At 36.6% G+C, this 19897-nt stretch overlaps 1 protein-coding gene across 2 annotated transcripts in view; it reads right to left on the bottom strand.

The window, feature by feature from the left end:
* The window catches only part of UBR2 (ubiquitin protein ligase E3 component n-recognin 2), a 55824-nt gene that overhangs the window by 13243 nt on the left and 22684 nt on the right, over positions 1-19897 (bottom strand). For both annotated transcript variants that reach the window (XM_005483063.4, XM_005483064.4), the window contains exons 12-32: positions 18950-19113; positions 18761-18860; positions 18140-18268; positions 17211-17394; positions 16119-16180; positions 15232-15342; positions 12913-12978; positions 11498-11620; positions 11101-11164; positions 10663-10787; positions 9323-9375; positions 8967-9069; positions 8383-8431; positions 7802-7956; positions 5741-5843; positions 4936-5045; positions 4635-4715; positions 3699-3880; positions 2824-3023; positions 1935-2028; positions 288-449 (exon numbers count right to left, since the gene is read on the bottom strand). In XM_005483063.4, coding sequence (XP_005483120.2) covers positions 288-449; positions 1935-2028; positions 2824-3023; positions 3699-3880; positions 4635-4715; positions 4936-5045; positions 5741-5843; positions 7802-7956; positions 8383-8431; positions 8967-9069; positions 9323-9375; positions 10663-10787; positions 11101-11164; positions 11498-11620; positions 12913-12978; positions 15232-15342; positions 16119-16180; positions 17211-17394; positions 18140-18268; positions 18761-18860; positions 18950-19113 — 2420 coding nt within the window. The remainder of the gene's footprint in view (positions 1-287; positions 450-1934; positions 2029-2823; positions 3024-3698; positions 3881-4634; positions 4716-4935; positions 5046-5740; positions 5844-7801; positions 7957-8382; positions 8432-8966; positions 9070-9322; positions 9376-10662; positions 10788-11100; positions 11165-11497; positions 11621-12912; positions 12979-15231; positions 15343-16118; positions 16181-17210; positions 17395-18139; positions 18269-18760; positions 18861-18949; positions 19114-19897) is intronic.

Genomic DNA, 19897 nt, shown 5'->3' with positions numbered 1-19897 from the left:
TTAGTATTTCATAAGCATTCCAACATCATTCATCTGTTTCTCAATGAGCTTTTTCTCTGCTGCCCATGCATTTTTCTATGTTTAGTTCTTTTTCTGCAGGTCCTATGCTTTCCTAATATACAACAACAAAGTAAAATCCAAAAACTAAAACAATAAGACAGGCTATCCAATTGAGTTTACCACAACAGAAGACAACAAACATTCAGGAAGATGCTCTGGGGTGTAGCTGGTTTGGCATCTTGGTTTTTTTTTTACATTTATTGAGGACATTTATAAACCAAACTGACCTGTTAAACAAAACTCTTGGTGGAGGGAGCAGAGGAATAACAGTGTTGCTCAAGCATTCACAAAGTGGGCAAAGGAATTCACCATTTTCTACATCATAACTTGTGTGTACTCGTAATCTTTGTTGTCTTCGTTGCTCTTTTGCTTGGACTGCATCAAAATACCTTTAGAAAAGAGAAGACATCAGTGGCAAATTATTATTACTTCAACATAGAAATTAAAAAATTCTCAGGAAGACACAGTTTTGCCTTTCCTGAAATATAGGTAAGATTATTATCAGAAGGAAAACCTCCACCCCCTGACTGATAAAGCATTAGTGCTTTTGGCTGCCAAAATCTACCAAAGTGCTGAAGTTTACTGGGCTGTTAAAATCATGGTTAAGTCTGAACTGTACATTTAGGAAAAAAGTAGATGAGGCAGAGAGAAGTCAAAGCATTAAAAAAAACCAAACCAAACCAATCAAACAAAAACCTCAAGCAAAACAAAGCACCACAAACAAACAAAGGCCCCCAAACAAACAAAAATCACTAAGAAACAAACAAACAAACAAAAAACCAACCAAAAAAATCCCGCAAACCAAAACAAAAAACCCAACTAATTTTTACATCATTTTTTTAGAAGGATGGCATGAGCATTATCCTTGGGTGTTTTCTATTATAGGCCACAACCAAAACAAGCAGCAGCCAAAAAACCTGTTGGCTTCTATGAAAAAGGAACTGCATTCACTGGTTTGCTAAATGTAACTGCTATTACAGAAGCCTCTGATGTGGCTTAAAGCATGCCCAGTGATGACCCCAAAATGACCTGAATACAGGCACCTAAGGGCATTTCCAGGGGATTATGGCAACCACAAAGGACTGTACACAAGCTACACAAGGAGATTAAAAACCTATCTTCAGTGAGCAGTGATATCAAAGACCATAAATGAAACCTGTGTGTGGTAATAGCCACAGAATCTCTGGGAGCTCCTAACACTCTTCATACACAAGGCAGAATCTGAAATTAGGCACTTCATAAGCCATGCCAAGGAGCAAAGCAAGGGCCTAATCAAAGTCAGAGGCATGAATGGTTTGAATTTGTCACGTGGCATTAGCACCACAGCACCAAGCATGTTTATAGGCCTCCAAAAATCAAAGAATAAAAAATAACTGCAAAAGGCTTTATTAAAATACTAGGAAACAAAGGATAAAATTGAGTTTATGCTGATGTTTCTACTTCAAATTAACTCTGTTGGAGGAATTAAGAGTGCAAGGGGTGCACTGTTATCTAAAACCTCAGGAGAGAGCAGAAGAAGCAGCAAAAGCATTCTAGCAGTGAACTGCAAAATAACCCAAAAAATCTGAGCTCCAGGTATATATGCACCACAGGGAATTATGCATCAGGATAAACAAGGAAGGGCAATGACAGCTGCCATGTATGCCTTTGGACTCTTCTTTACCAAGATAACAGTAAATGAAAATTATTTTGAGTATGTTTACAACATTTGATTTCTACTCCTTTTTATCCAACAGAAAGCTGTTTTAATCACTTCCTGAAATTCCTTTTCAAGTTTACTACATGGGAGGAATTTTGCCATTAAAATTAGTGCCATGAGGCAACTGATAACATAACATGTTATTTGAACTGAAAACTTAAATACAGCCTCTCACCTTTGCCAACAATGAGCATGCATAATATGTCCACAGCTACCCGTGTGTGTTCCACAGGACAGGTCTGGGTGCATGAATAAGGGGTCATACTTTTCTGTATTTAAAAGAAAAGAAAAAACAAACTTTGAAATAAACATTTATCATAAAACTTGATGGCAGATTAATGTGGCCACCATTATTATTTAACTTTATCACACAAGTGTAGTTCATTTGAATAAGCATAAAACACAACTAATTCATAACAGTTTAAACTGTTTAAATTATTTATAAGAATCACTTTACTTTGGTTTGGGTGTATGTACTGTACTTAAGTGCTTCAAACCAAGCTCTCAGAGGTGTTGGGCCCCACGATCAACCTGCAGTGTTGGTGGTTCAGCAACAATTCAGTGCAAAGATTTCTACCTGTTTACACATACAGAACCCAGAGAAATCTTTGTAACAATGCCCTTGCTCACCAACCTGTTTCACAAAGTACCTAAATCCAGTATTTTTTTATTATCACTAAGAGGCATTTCAGATGGTGTAACTGAGAGGAAGAAAATGTACATCATCTGCTTTTAAAGCACTTCCTTAACACCTCCTCTCTCTGATGTTACAGGCATGGCTTAAGAACAAACACTTCTGATTTTCAGGGTTCTTTCAACAGTTACAAATAATTTTTCACAAATGAATGGCAGAACATTGAGCTCATGCCTCACAGTGATTTACATTATTCAGCACACACATTTCTACCTCAGCAAAAATATGGGAGTTTTGCCACTGATTACAATGAAACCATTCAGAAACAGTTAATTAAGAAGACTATGTCAGTGTCTCAGATGAAAAAATGTTGTTGTCACAGTAACCCAAACACTCTTTAATATTTAAAATAACTATGAACAGCACTTACCAGGGTCTGGAGTACTTTTGTTTCTATTTTTAGACAACACAGTTGATCGTTGAATAAATGCTGCCAAGACCATAGCTCTGCTGTCCACTTTAACTTCTTGCTCCTCCTGGCACAATATACACATAACAACCTGTCTGGGTTCAGCTACTCTGGTTTGCTCTGGACCCAAGGCTGTGAGTTTTGCATCTGAAATTACAGGGCTAGAATATTTAAAGAATATTAGTGAGCAAATTATTTGAAAAACATTATAATTCAGATCATGACTTATGTGTGCTTAGTGAGTTTCTTAAATTTATTATAAATGCTCCCTGACAAAAAATAGCTTTGGCATTTATATAACAATTTCTATGTGCCCAGTAGTAGCATGTATTTTCTAGAAAAAATTCATAACCCTCCCAATAGCATAACCACTCCAGTTTAACACAGAAACTGAATCTGCAGCCCTCCATCATCACCATCCCTTAAGTGTCTGATATGAATTTTGAAAACACTCTCCACTTCCCCAGAAAATCATTAGCATTCTCTAATTCATATTTCCAACTACCAAACAGATTTTCTTCCAGATCTTCAACAGACACATAATCAACTTTTTCCAACTTAGTATGCTTAATAGCATAGTCTCTTCAGCATTATTAATAATTTACTGGTGATTTTGTACAAAAAGCAATTTGTATGTTTATTTTTATATTTATCCCACAATTCTGACAGAGAGGGGGAGGGAAGCGTTCCATTTACTGTTGGTTTTTTGTCTCAGAAACTAACAAATGTTTTTACATCAAGATCAAAAAAAAAAAAAAAGAGCTTTTTGAAGCAGTAACAAAAGGACAATCTGATGTAAACATTAATGAGACAACATTTAAACAAGATGCCTTTACCTATTTTCATGGGCTCCCGAGGTTGAAGTATCCAGCTCCTCCAGAGTCTGCTGAAAGAGCTCTTTGTTCTCATTAATGAAGTGCCGCTGCATCTCAGACATCTGGGCCATGATCTTCTCCCTGCGCAGCCTGGCAATCTCAGCTTTGCGCTTCCGCTCCGCTTTGTCCTTGTCACGTGAGCTCTGAAATTGCATTGTTCACTCAGTCATTGCTGAAGCCTTGTTATAGCAGATTATTTATTTTAGCTACTGCCATGAGTAACTTCTACTGACCTCAAAGCAATGAAAATTTCATGAAAGACAAAAGAAAAGTCTACCAAAGAGTTATTTTGTGACCTCTTTTCTTTAGCTAGTGTTCAATGCTAGGCAGAACTGCAGATCTAGAAAGGGGAACCTCTTCCCCTCAACCTTTGACTACATTTTGTATTTCTCTTCCCTTTAAGCACTCCTAGGATAGCAGGGTAAGAGAGTGACATGTCTCATCTCTGGTGCTGCTCTCCCTCCCCAGCAGCTGCATCCCTCAATGGAGCACTACAGCACTCCAAGGTCTGTGTGCAGTACCTAGAATGTCATGTCTAGCTGCACACATTGGCAGAGCTTTTCTGGAATGATATGCATGGTAAGAATATACAAACAACCATTTCTTTCAGCAACTTTCCATGGAGTCTGAAATTATGGGAGCAGCAGAAACATTAAATGCTGTGACTGTACTGCACACAATTCTATGGAGCAGAAGTACAAAAGACTTGGAGATGACAAAATATGAAACAAAGAAACACAGCTTAGGGACCTTACATATAGGTTCTTTAAACAACTCAGTTTGATCTATAAACTGAGACAGATTTTCAGAAGTCACTGATGCTACAATTAGAAATATAGTCCTCTGCTAGTCACCACCCAGACCTGCTCCAGATCAGCTCTTACAGATTGCTTTTACCTCCTCCATAATATTTCCTTCTGTCTCAACCACAGGACTTGAAGAAGAGCTTTCTCTTAGCTTTTTAATAGTATTAAAGGTCTGTAAGAAAAAAAAAAAGTCTTTAATTTGTCTGGGTCATGAGAATACAACAATTATATACTATAATACTGACTATACAGTGCGAAGTATTGGAATCCATAAGAGCAAAACTAGGTCCAACAAATACATACAGGAAATAATGAAATCATCCCAGTGTAATTAGGAAAGTTTCAAAAGTCTCGTTTCCATGATTTTCAGTGGTAATATAAAATACATCTACCTTCAATATCCATCTGATCATGTCCTTGTGCACTTCCAGATGAGGTGCATTTTGCAGTGTTTCTAGCATAGCTAGTATGCTAGGGGAGTTACTGGGTGCTTCTCCTGGTTCTGGGAGAAAAATTACAATGAAAATTGATTATACCATTACTGGCAAATGAATCACTCACTAACAGTAAAACAAGAAACAACAGTGCTTGTTCAGCAACTGAAGAATTCCTTCAAAAGAGTATGTGATTTTTAATTCTCCCTCATTGCAAACCTTTTCATGAAGGTTCTAAAACTTCTAAACTTCTAAATTCCGAAAATTTTTGCTCACTTACTGTATTTTCTTACAAAAGAAATGTACTGTATGTGCTCCCTGGCTGTTTTCATTTAGGGAACCTCCAATATTTTATTTCCCACTACTTTAAATGGAACTTTCATGTGTTAGCAAAACAAGAGGCATTAGTCAGACAATATAAAAGAGAGACAAGATTAAAAGACTATTTAAGAATGCAACTATGATTTTTGCAATTGCATCTGATCACATGCAGCAATCTTTATTGAGATGTCAAAGATATTAAGAATCAGATCTAGAGAGAATTACTCCACTTGTGGATTTCTCCTCTAGAAAATGCCTTTAGTATTGTACCATCATAGAATCTACACAAGTAGAAAGCATTTATCTGTAGTCACCTTGATAACATTTTGATGCATAAACAAATATATTCTTCTGGTAAATACAGTTTCAAAAGAATAAAATATGAGATCCTGGCACTTTCAGCTATTGCAAATTTGCTATACATTTGAAAAGAAAGGCATACTTGATATTTTCTGAGTGAAGGTAAATGTTATAACATTCTCCTCACTGAGATTCTCCAGATGTTGTTTTTCTTCTTGTAGTGCCATTCCAATCAAATGCAAAACCTAGGTAAAAATTACAAATTTTAGTAATTTTCTTACATAATTCATATAATCTTGTTACATAGCTTAAGTAATTCATTAAGAAACAAGAAAGTCATATAATACAATTATATATTATGAATATATTTGAAGTTATTTCTGTATACAGAATTCCAAAGCTACACTACACAGGAGCAACAGTGTTTGTTTGAAACCATATAAAATCCATATTAAATAACTGCCTCTTTCTGTTTGCTGTCCTGACTATGAGTGAGAAGTCAGTACTTATCTTTCTCCCCATCCCCTGCATGTTACTATTGCAAGTCTCTGGACAGAACAAGCACAAAGCAGACTTTAAGTCTTTTTTATACACAAAGTTTAGCAACAAAAAATTAAAATTTGTAAGTTAGATTTCTTCTCTCTAGAAACACATTATAAAATAATGTTGATTTTTTAGGTCAGTGAAGAGCTATAATGTCCTTGAACTTAAAAAATGTAATTACCCTATTTAGCACTATGATAGAATGGCATTTTGAAGCTGAGATACTTCATTCTTGGTGGCAAACTCTGTCATGCTGCATCTGTCACTTCACAATCCTATACAAATTGGCAGGATGCTCCAGACACAAAGGTTTACTGATGCCTGGAATTCAACACTGACACCCATGTAAGGAAAGGATAATCACCTGAAAATCTGTCACACAACTAGAACTCAACAGACAGAAAAAGTGGCAAAACCTGTTGAGAGTCCTGAAGTTTTTTTTTCATTTGTTTTAATAAACAACAGTTAATTTCTCCTCAGTCAGTCACATCTATTTAACAAGATCTCACTAGGCATGCGCCACCTCTTGCAGATGTCACATATACACCTTTACAAACAAGTGTAAAGGTGTATATGTGACATCTATTGTCGTCTTCCAAGACAAAAGTGGTTGACTTGGGAAAGCTGCAGTACAACTGCATGGCAGCATCACAGAGAAATGCCATAAGTTTCTGAGCAAGTGATAGGTCTCTAATGAATTTCACAGTTTTGAGAATGGCTGAATTTTAGTTCAGTCAAAAAAAAAAACCTAACCAACTTATTTTATTCAAAGTTACTCCAAAATCTAGCATTCTTACATTACCTAAATGTTGTGGTTTGTTGTGATTACCTACATTGTTGTGATTTATAATACCAATATATCATTCCATTTTCAACTTTTTTGTGTTATACATAACTGCTTATGTTAATTTAAAGTTAGCTGTAAAAGGTAATATACACTCAATACGACTGGATGTCAAAAAATTAATACTCCGTTTCAAAACTGGGGCTTCATTGCAAAATGTTATTTAAAAATGCATCAATATTTTTAAAAAGTTTGCATTTGGACCTTAAACCAACAACTCTGCCCAATATAAAGAGCCCCTGGATGGCAGTTTACTAGTCATCTCTGCACATCCCAGAAAATGGTGATCATGACACCAAAATCTGCAATAACCATCCAGGTTTCTAAAGATCATTACAAATTGCAAGGAACAAACAGCTCAGTAAAGTTTTCAAAAGTGGATACATTTTCAAGTTAGAAAATTTTTTTTGTGAACTTTCATGGTTTTTTCCTAAAGTGATTTTGCCTAAATTGAAAATAAGCAAAGGAACATCAAGAAAAAAATCAATGTCTGCTTAATATGCAACAACTCAGATTAATGGGTTCTCTACCACAAAAAACATTATTGCTCCTGATTCAAGCAGAATTCTTCCCTCTCATGTGCATCCCATTAGAAATTTACCTGGGTCTTCCATTCACTTAAAAAACAAATTGCATCAAGAGGCAGAGGGGTTTCCCTAGTTTTGTGTATCAGGAAATACCACTTATTTCTCATTCACAGTATTCTGTATATTTCAGACACCAAGTAAACAACTTAAATCTATAAAATCATGTCAAAACACTCTAATGACTATTCCTCCATTAGCACAAGCATTAGTTTAAATAAAAACCCCATACCCTTTGCAGCATGGACTCTGACCAGGCATAGCCATTGTGCTCCACTGCCCACTGCAGTATAGTTCCCATAATGCAGAGCATGACATCAGACTGCAGGATGTTCACCAGGCTGGCAAAAAGTGGGCAGAAAGGAGGAAGAGCTGGTGGTGGAAGTGCTGAAAGGGAAATTGGTGTGTTTGACATTTCTCCAAAATTTGCAACACCCAATTAAAATGTCTGATTTAATGGAGCAACCCAAGGCAGGGGGGTGGAACCAGATGACCTTTATGCTTTCTTCCAACCCAAACCCTTCCATGATCCTAAGGCAGAACACAGCTGCTTGATGAACAGTGCTACCAGTACAGGCTGCACCACTCAGCATGCCTTGTAACAGAAAAGCCAAAGGAATAACTCGTCAGAAGGCTGGTTCCATGATTAATCAGATCCCTGACTACAGCCAGGGAGACATAAGGGAAATTGCTTCATTTCTAACCAACTTCTATTCTAGCCCTGAATAGGCTGTTAGTTGGTATAAATGTCAGGGCAATACACAGCTTGATAGGCGATTCCCTCTTCTCCCATCTCCTCTCAAAAATAAATACCTGTATCTTCTCTGTTCTGTCTTCTCATCTTTCTCTGTGCTTCCTCTGCCTGAAACAGAAGAACATTGCCAGCATTACTCAAAATCTGTACCAATATAAAACTAATAAAAAAAGGCATTCACGCTTTACTACATTGTTACTGTTTTTTCCCAGCCTTAAATAAACATGAAAGCTTTCATATCTTTGCAGTTTGTCTTATGTTCTACTTGTAAAGTAGGGCAGGCAACCTCAAAATTCATCTTTCCTCTAGAGCCAGCCTGGATTCTTTCCCTAGCATAAAACTGTAAGGCAAGTTCGAGCGAAAATGGCAATTTCCATAAAGGTAAGGGAAAATACAGATTGTTTTAAATACTTTCAATAAAATAAGATGCAAGGGAACCCACAGACAAGCTCCTGAATGCCCACTGATTTCAATAGCTCTGTATAGGGCACAGGATTCAGTGGCACAGAAATCACTGAAAAATCTTGGGCAAATTCTCTAATATCCAGCTGGTAATACTTCACAGAGGTAAGCTTTGGAAAAAGGCAAACAGAAAAAAAAGGGACAAAATAAGCAAGCCCCATGAAGTTAAACTACTCGTTACCTTTGATTGCTCTGCCCTTGAAAAGTGATAGAAATACAGATTGAAGTTTTTGGCACATTCTGGTTTCAATTCATACAGCCCTCTGCCTGTTAATCCAGGTTTCCTACAAAAAAATTTAAGAAACAAAACATTTCACATCCACTGGTTCTTAACATCTGAGAATAGTTAACTAGAACAGCTAACAAACACTGCCTAACAGGCATTGTAGAAATTAAGCAACAGTATTAAGAATTCTGCACATGATTAAAGCCATGGGAAATCACCATGACTCAGCCCTCTTTGTTTCATTCTCTCATTTTCACTAATTGAGACATTCCATTTCTAAAGTTGAATCATTAGAATAAAGGGAAACATACTTGAAACACGCCACTTCTTCAATCACACTTTCCATCCCTGTCTCTCTGTTCTCCTACATGGAGTGAAAAGGCAAGACAGTGTGTTACTGGAGTTCTTGGAGTAAACACACTCAATATCACACAACACTAGAGAAAGCATGCAAAATGAATGTAGTACAAAGTCATTTTAATGGCACTCAAGAGAACACTGAACCACATAACATGAAAATACATTCAGGAACACCATCTTTGCAAAAGGTTCTTTGAAAAAGTCATGCCATTCTAAGTGGTTCATTTGTACTGCTTTTCCCTGCCATAAAGAACTCAGATGTAACAATAGCAGAAGAAAACTCTAAGTTAGCTTGCTCAGCACATTTTTACAATACACAGCCAGCATTTCTGATTTCTAGGCCTTTAAATTGAAATAAACACTGGAAAGCTAAAAAGACTAGTTACTGAAAAATGCTGAAACAACCACAAAAGGCAGCATGAGACATCAGCTCAAATATGTAACAATACTTTACACACAAATTTTCTTTCTTTCAATATCCCCATCCCCTTCCACCAATGCATATTTCATTGCAGTTACTAGGCCAGGGAAAAAGTGTTTAGGACTGACAATATAATTTAGAACTCCAGCTTAAATCAAACTTGCTCTTTCATGCAACCCTACATTATTCTTAAATAATTTTTGAAATATGACTTTTCAAATTGTTTAAAATATTTAGAAAAAATAGAAATATTATATCATAATTTATCATTACAATTATTATCAGTACAGTAAAACATTAACTTTGGAATTTTGACTGTCTTCAAAACGAATTCTTAAAAGACTGCTTCAAAAATACTAAAAGGAGAAAGGAAAGCAAGCTTTGCTGTCCTACAGAAGTACTTACAATAGAATTAAGATAAATTTTTATGTTCATGTAAATGAAGCGTTTATGTTACACAAGTCATAATACAATGTCTGATTTCATGTCTTTTCACTTATTGTTAGGCTTTAAAATATAACAGCTTATATTTCTGGATAGTTCTAACAGCCCACTTCCATACATCTAATTCAGGGTGTACGAGCAGCCTGCAGAGGCTGCTGGCCAGATGGCCTGATTAGAAACAGTATTAAAAAGAGAAAGGAGCTGAAGAAGCTCTCAGATTCCTGCCTCTTTCATACGTTGGTCCTTCTTTGCCTCTTTCCTACCCTTGCCACGAGAACTATTACCTGCACTCATGCTAACCTTGCTCTGACCGTAATCATGCCGCTCTCATTCTACATTAAGTGACAGGAACTTGCCTAAGACAATTTTTCAGCAATCAGCCTTATAAAGAGGAAGTTGGTTCTCCCCTCCACACCCATGACTTACATCTTCAGGGAGTGCCTTCACCAATTCACTGTGAGCCATTGGCCTGATGCTCAGCTGATGGATGATCTCTCGCTTGATTTCATCTGTTGCATTTACCTGTCCTATTCCAGGGCTGAACCTTTCTCCTGCAGAAATAGAATACACCTTTTTCTTTTTTTTTTTTTTTTTTGTGGTTTTTAAACACTTTTTATTTTTTTCTCTATATTAAAGGCTGCAAATTACAAATTAGAGTGCCTTCTGTGAAATCTTGTGCTCACCCACCAGTGTTCCGAAGTTCACTACATTGATCTAAGCTAGTTCCAAGGCTTTTCTACTAGGAAAGAAGTCAGAGCTACAGGACATTCACAACAGAACTGAACCTGAGATAGCAATAAAAAATTGCCCAAACTATTAAAAAGCCTAAATAAAAAAAATTAATTAAATATGTTTTGAACTTACCAATAATCATTATAATGAGGTATAGCATCTCTTCTATAAGAGTGTTATTTTGTTGAACAACATCCTGAAGTAAAACAATTAAAAAATATATTTTTCAATATTTATACCATATGCTGAAAATACCTTTTCAGTGATTCAAAACATTGTCTGTTTTCACCCTTAGTACTCCCAAACTAAGCTACAGTGAAACACAGTCATAAGTGCAAAAATAATGCAACATTTTCTGATATTTACCAGTTTGACAGGTAAAAACATTTATGCATATTTCAAACTGGCCAAATGAAATTAAAATAGGCTAAGCTTTGCTTTTTTATCAAGAAATGTCTCAGTAAACAGCACCTGATACACTTTGAAAAACAAAACTGAAGCTTTTCTATTGCAGTAGTGCATAAAATACCTTGTTAGTATTTTCTGTGCTAAATCTTTTGCCATAGTCTGGAGTACTGAAGATCTGATAAAGTTCAAAGCGACTCAGCATTATCATCAGGAAGTGATTTGGATCCATCATAGACACACCTGTCTATTAAAGAAAAAAACAATTACCAAGAGAAAAAAGATTGGGTGTTATCACAGCATGTTTGTATATTTATATATGATGTTCACTGTATATTCTTTATAGAATTAATTCTCTCTCAATCCTATGAATGAAGACTTAACATTTAAGTTTACTCCCTTAGGACACTAAGAACAGAAGTGTAAGCCCATTTGACAAGCAGAATCCTATGCTTTATCAAGAATTTCTGATGCCCTTTTAAGGGCATCATGCAAAATATTCAGAGTTGCTCCTTCTATCTTAAGCAGTCTAAACAAACTTCAGTGAGACTTTTGTTTGGTTGTTTTTATCTCTAAAATTTTGTTCCTGCTAGCTTATATTCTAGCAGGCATAATATTACTTAGTATATACCACTGAAGATTTTAACAACAAAATCCAAGCCTCTAAAGAAAGGCTGAAGATTGTAGAGCAAAGCTTCCAAAACCTTCTTGGAATGAAAAATACTCAAGTTTCAATGCAGAACAAACACTGACTTTCAGAAATTTCCATTTTTGAAAACTACTGGCTGAAGTTTTTCTGTTTATTAAACAAGGTTTGTCAATTACAAATATTTGTTGTTAGTTTACTATTGCTAATGGGACCATCTTTAAAACAGAATAAATTTCCAAGAAAGCTCAAGGCTATCTACCCAAATTGGCAGCTGAAAATGATCATTAAAAATCAGTGGCAGATCAATCCTCAGGGAACTGTGTCTGAAAGCAGAAATATCTTGAGGCATGTTTATCCTACTGGGTATTGCTAACTCCAGTTAAGATTTGAGGGACTTCCCAAGATAATATTTTGCTGTCCAGGTAAACTATGCACCCGAGCTGCAAATTTTAGATGATAGTGCTCTCAATGTGGAAGCACTGCATCTGTCATAGAGCTAAACAGACTGCCACATTTGCAAAATCTCTTCTGAAGGGGAAAACAAAATAAATCAACACATACACTGACTGCCTTTCTGATAACATGCAGACTCATGCAACTGCCAGTAAAGTACCACCCATTAGTTAAAATATTACATTCTTGAAGATATGGCATATATACACTAAACAGAAAATTCTGCACTTTTCAAACTGTAGTTAAAAAATAAGTATTACAATAGTTATTTCCTTTTAAAATCATTCCATAATTATGTAGATATAATAAGAAAATTGAAGTCCTTCCACAAAAAAAATAGACATTTTTTCTTTAAAAAGGTCCTGATGAAGACAAACATAAACACAAAAACATCCTTAAAAAGACTTGAAAAAATGCAAACTGGTATATACAGTTACCTGAAGCATTACTATGTCCTTGTCAAACATCTCCCTCCTGCACTTCACATTATGATAGTAATAAATCTGAAAAAAATACCCAAAACACCACACCACAATCATTAACACAGATAATATTTCATCTAAAATTATTTTACTTCTGTAAAAAACAAACTTTGCTATACTGTGTTCATAAACAAAAAATAAATCTGTGATCTGAAAAAATTGTACAATTTTATCTGTAGGCAAAAAGCTTTTTTAAAAAACACAAGACAATCATAGTTACTGACTGCGTTGTAGTGATGCAACATCTGAATTGCATAAACTTACAAGCAAAAATCTTTTTGACCTCTTTAACTTATGTTTTAATATATTTGTTTAGCAATTAACTGTTTGACATTCACAGGAGAGAAAGCCCTTGCAGTTGAAGAAATGTTTGTTCTTCGCTTCATGAATTCCTCTTTAATCATTTGAGATACCATCTTTCAGGAATTGCCAGTGTCAGCAAAATGTTAATATTGTGACAGAACTATACTTAACCCAAACCCTCCCAGGGAAAACTCAACAGAAGTGAGCCAGGCAGCAGCAACACCACAATCACTGCATGGCACTGAAAGGTGGGAAAGTTTGGTTCTACCACAAGAGAAGAAAAATAAATGAGGCTGACAAGTTTCTGCACAGGCCTGGAAACACACTTCAGCATGCTAAAGTCTCCTCTAGACACACACCATTTCCACCAGAATTGCATGAAGACAGCTAGGCATGCCTTCCTTTCTTCTCTATCCTAATAATCCACACATATAGATGCCCATTCCTATTATCTGGGAAAGATCCAAAAGGAGCTGGCTGAACATGAGCTCTACCCATAGCCAAAGTAAAGAGAAAGGACTTGCAGACTGTGGGAGTGAAGTTATCTCAACTAAATGAAGCTCTTAACTTCAAGATCCTGACAATCAGGGGAAATTAACACAGAGACTTATATCACCACCAAAAGCTATGCTGAAATTCCAGATTTGATGTGTATCTACAGCACTGTGGGCACTGCTATAATTGTACATAACTAGAGTTCTTTTTGCTGTAATGACAACAAGGACACCACCTTATGAAGATCCTTCAAGGGTCAAGAAGTGTCAGAATATAATATATTTGAGTAGCTTAATTCAGTGTCCTAGCAAATATACATTGCAATTATCTAATGGAGATGAGGGCTGACAGGACTGAAGGAATTTTCTTGCAAATAAATCAAGTTAACACCTCACAGAATTACACCCTATTCCTGTTGTAATCTAAGTCTTGCTGAGAAAATCACTGAGACAATCACCCTGGTGGGTGGTGCTGACACCACAGTACCCATTTTATAGCTGCTATGCTTGAAACACCTAATTTATACAAACATTGAGAACATAAGTTTAGAAATGAAAGTCTCCAGAAGTATTACAGCTAAAAGCCAAGAAACATTTTGTTCTACACTGTTTCTAATGGTTCTGTGGGGTCTTTGGATTTCATCTACTTTATAAATATAAATAGCCATAATACCATAATGCTGCATATTTTTATATCTGAGACACTTTTATGTGGAGGTGATAAATGCATTACCACGGATGCACAGATCTAATTCTGCACTTCCAACTGCTGCTGCACAGTACACAGTGAAAAAGCCAGGAGTCATTAACTGCAGTAATTGAAACTCTATACACTGAGCACTAAGCTCAGTGGCTACTGCAGCAGTCCTAAAATAAAAAAGCAACTTTTGACTAAAAAAAACCAAGACAAGTTTAAAAGCAAAAATACTCAAATGATGCCAGTGCTGATAAAAACGCCTACCTCACACTGCCTTCCATAAGACTGACATAAGTAAAATTCCAAATCAGTACAGAAACAGAAGGTTTTGGGGTCTGAAAGACCAAGAGTTCCCTCCATATTCCATACTGGTGAGGTTCCACCTTGAGTGCTGTCTCCAGTATGAAGCCCTTCACTTCAAGAAATACAGAAAGGTCCTTCCAGGCAACCAGCAACAGGACAAGAGAATACAGCCTCAGGTTGTGCCAGGGGAGAATGTCCTCAGGTTGGACATTGGGAAGAATTTCTTCATGGAAAGAGTTGTTAAAAATTGAAAAGGACTGCCCAGAGAGGCGGTGGAGCCACTGCCCCTGGAGGTGTTCAAGAAGCGACTGGACATGGCCCTGAGTGCTGTGGTCTGGCTCACAAGGTGGTGTTTGGCCAAGGGCTGGCCTCAATAATCTCAGAGGTCTTGTTCAACCTAACTGATTCTGTGATTCTGTGAAATTACCCTGAGAGAGCTATCAGAAAAGAGAGATTCTACAGCTACTGAGCACTTACCTGATTAACAAGAGAGAAGCCATTCCTCCTCCACATCCCTGCATGCACTTGGGCACATAGGACTAGGCATCGTAGAGGATGCTCTATTAACATGGGTGGGCTAAGTTCACTCTGCATTAAGAAAATGCAATATTTTGATGTATACAGAGAAAATAATAGAAAATGAGACTGAAATGAAGGAGGATGATATTTGAGATCATTGGAATATTTGGGAACTACACAAGGCAAGCAAATCCAACAAACAAGTTAGATGAACCTATTCACAATCTTTGAAATCATTGTTAATCACACTTACATTCTGTTTTTGCCCCACACAGCTACTGCATGAGGGCTTTAGTTTATTCCTAAAGACAGTAGCTTTCATATTTTAAAACATCAACACCAGCAATTTAATAAAACTGTAATTTCATTTATTTCATTCAAAGGTTAAATACTACTTCTTTCCAAAGACTTTGAAATTTCTTTGCCCTGTTAGGTTTTATGCTCCTTCATTTCACCTTTTTTGACTACCCCTTAAAGAAATAGCATACTAATAAGAACAGGCAGCAGGCAAGAAACAGCTGGGGAAGAAAATTAGAACCCAGCCCAAGGAGAAGGAATCAGATCTTGCCTGGGGTTCCTAAAAACAGTTTCTATTACAAAAAGGACGTTATGCAACCTGAGTCTTAGTTACCTTAGAGAGCAATGCTGCCTGTCTATGCTCTAGTCATGAATATCTAGATATTAATCTTTTAAAAGGTAATTTTATATACTAAAGATAGTCTCTCTGAGTAGAATTCACAGTACAAAGGCCCTTTGTTTTATTTAATATCATCCTACATTTACATCACCAATTTCATGTTCTGCATGAATTATATTTAATGAATATACAACATTTAATTACATACCAGGGGTAGCAGCTCTGGAAACTTATATGCCACTTCAGTTTTACTCAGCAAAACATGCAAGCCTACAAAAAGACATGAAAAAACCATACAGAATATTACATACATTATTTTATGTGATTAAAACAGGACAAAAAAGGTCATCTAATTCACTCTCAGATCATTCTTCTGGACACAGTGACAAGTCCCCAGATTTATCACCCTGCAGCTACACAGTTATTTCCTAAAGAAACATATTACAAAGAAGACATTTAAAGAGAATTGAAATTTTCCCTTTGTATCCGTATAAGCCTTGCAGTACAAGTGAGATTTTTGCCTTTTTTTTGACTCTGTCATGTCCCCACAGTGAGAGCCAAGAGTCCTTGGTCTGGCAGGACAAACAATCCACAGCAGATACCCCATCCTTCTTATCAGACCTTGGGGAGTTTATAAAATACCTCAGGAACTAGAATAAAGCCCCTACAAAACACATGAAGGTTTTCTGGTTTGCTTTCTTTTGAAGTCACAAGGACTTTGCACAAAGATTCAAATATTCAAAGCCATTTGACACTGAGCTGCATGGCACTTTACCTAAGAATTACCTTTTTCACTTCATTATTTGTGAATTTATTTTTATCGCATTCTTTCTGATTCTGTAAACTGAAATTCACAAAGCTTTTTTCAACACAACTGCTGAAGAAGATAGGCACAATATGAAGAGAAAGACATAGCTCAATTTTCTGGTGATACATCTGTTTGATAAGTCTGTTCTCCAGCAGAATGTTGATTAGTCTATTCAAGCTGGCAGCTAAACATATCCCCAAACAGTCAACCACAGTCCACATTTTGTCCCAGCTCTTTTGCATCACTCAAGTGGCAAAAGCAGCAGTAGCTGCCTATAATACAAATCCAGAGGCATGAGACAATCTCCCCCAGCCTGAATGATAACAAGTTTTCTGTTGATTGAGAACATCTGGCCTAGAAGTTACCAAACATTCAAAATTCATCCTATTCAGGCCTTAAACAACGCTTGTGTGTGTCTTCATGTACACACAAACACAAATCACACCTACAGAACATTTTTCATTTCCTGAAATATTTTTCAACTGTTCATACCTGCAAGTAAACGAGAAACTGGGAGGTGAATGCTAACTTTTTCCTGAGAAACACAGTATCTGATGGTCTCAACGGAATGTCCACACATACTGAGGACAATAGGCTGTTCTCCATCAGTAAACCCACTATGACACTGCATCAACACAGTCAGGCATTTCTTGTAAGCTTCAATCAATACTTTTTCCTGAAAAAAAGATTGCAAATTAAAGAGATTATGAAAAAAACCCACAGCTCTGAAAAATAATACAGACAATGACCCTAAAGGGTTTGCAATTTTTACCTTTAACAACAGTCCTGCAAAATTACGATAAGGAACCCAACAAAAGAGTCAAATTAAGGAGGGCACAAACTGCAAAACTCGTACTGGTATGTCTGATTAGAAAAGCACACACTAGGATGTTGTTTGGGTTTGGGGTTTTTTTGTAACTATTATGTTAACTTTCTGAGGAATGGTCATGCTGGGCTAGTAAAAACTGCACATTAACTACCAGTAACAGCTTAAAGTCAGCCTCAATGTTCAGGTATTCCAGGATCACTTATTCCACAGTTGCATTTTACCATGCTTAAGCTCTGAAATCCTGAAACACTTAGGGAGCAGAAACATGATTTATAATCAAGCAGTATTTGGTAGACCCAGGGCCTAGTCCTCCATTCCCTCCTCTTTGAAAATTATAACCTGACAGATTTGTGATAATCACAATTTTCAGATGTGTGACAAAACTCTCTGCAGTATTTGCAAAAGGCTGAACCATGTTCTTATGAACTGGTCAGTACAAACCACACTTGTGTTTAAATACAGTAAAGATTTGCATTTCCTCATAGAAGATGCCTTTGGCTTATGGTGAAGTTGTGTTTAGGTCAATTTTTACATTATTAATATGTGGGTTTTATCCCTGTTCACACAGAAAAACAATTCCAAAGGAACTTACATCTAATGCACACCAGTCCTGCATCATTGAAATAACAAGTGTTAATTTCATCTGCAGTGTAAATGCAGCTTCCCACTCTGGTTCCATTTCAATGTGTTGTCCTACTTGACGAGTTATTGGATCCATACCCTAGAACAAGAAGAGATTACACATTTCAACAATGTATCACTGGTGTGAGACAGCTATCCTTATAACATATTGTTGCTGCAACAGGTAAAAAGAACCTTGAGGGAATGAAAGGGAATGAAACCACAAGTGAAGAGGTCTATTTGTGTGTCAGGAACAATTTATTCCTCAATACAAGCAGTAACTCTGCTGACACTTAAGATGAACCAGATTTTATTCACAGAATTAATTGTCTTGTCTGCCTCTACAAGTGCAAAACATGCCCCAAATTGCATGTCTCGTTTTGAAGTGCTCTTCCTTTCTACTGTCCTCTACAACAACATTTTAAGAAGCAAGGCACAATGTTATGTTTTAGGAAAACCCAATGGCTCCAAAAGTGATACAGCACTGAAGTTAAAAAATGAAGAGTAGATCACATTTCTTCTATTTTGACATCATAATAGCTAACTTCCTGCTTAAATTTTTCCAAATTTTGTAATTCACAGATTTACCTACCTGCATACATTTGAGTAATTCTAAGAAGGCATCAAAACCCTCGAGGAACTTGCGTCTCAAGTCATCTGACCACTCTGTTGGCTTACTTATCAGCACATACCTGGGAGATTAGAAAGGTGCAAGTGTTCATTTCTGATTTTTTTTTAAACTCCTCAATTTCTCAAATCAGCACATAGTTAGCATACTTACTTGAGATCCAAAATAAGGCTCTGGACACGTCTGAATTTGAAAGCCTGCAGAGCAGTGTAACGTTCAAACTGAAACCTGCCTTGGATGTCACGGTGCCTTAAGTGGTCCATGAAAGTTTTGATGATAGTGGTCATGAGATTCTCTTCTGTTATTAGCATTCGAGCCTATGCCAAAGTACATTGAAATTTGCTGTAATTAACAGACACAGCTAACAAGATTTTCACACTGCACCATTAAGTTTATAAAATACATTATTTTTTTAAATCCAAAATAATTACATCAATAATTAGAACAGAACACAGAAAAGCACTCTTTTCACAGAATCACAGAAGACAAAAAAAAGGAATCTAGTAAAAAATTATCATAAGCCAGATTTCTTTTCTCAGATCCCTTCTGTACAGAAGGCTTTCTATGGTAAGGCCCCTGCTAACCTATATAATTATGGCACAAGACATGTTATTATGTGTCTTATAATTAACTTGTACCTCCCTTTAAGTATGTGTTGTCTCCTCTCATACAGTTTGAGCCCTTTAGGGGAGTGACAGCTCTTCTGTTTTCTGTTTACAAAATGTCAAGAGCTGTGGTGAGCAGAGCCTCTTCTGAGCCAATAAGAACTGCACATGCAATTTCCACATGGAAATTTCATTAAATAACCTCTAATTTTCCTCAAGGTCTACTGCATATATGCATGTGTTGCATGAAACAAATCTGCAAAGTCTGACAAAGATTGTCTTCCTCACCCAGCCTAACCTAAGCCAATTCCACAAGACAGGAGGGGGCACTAAGCTACTGCCAGCTCCTACTCATGAACACTTCCACCACTCCTCCATTCTGTTGGTCCTCCAGGTTAAATGGGATGAGCCTTGCAATCCTTGGATTGGCAAGTAGACCCAGTAATATTGGCCACTCTGATCTACCACAATGACTTTGTGGCTCTTGACTAGAGCT

The sequence above is a fragment of the Zonotrichia albicollis genome, chromosome 3, assembly GCF_047830755.1.
Source record: "Zonotrichia albicollis isolate bZonAlb1 chromosome 3, bZonAlb1.hap1, whole genome shotgun sequence".
NCBI classification, from domain to species: domain Eukaryota; kingdom Metazoa; phylum Chordata; class Aves; order Passeriformes; family Passerellidae; genus Zonotrichia; species Zonotrichia albicollis.
This window is presented reverse-complemented; position numbering and strand designations above follow the sequence as displayed.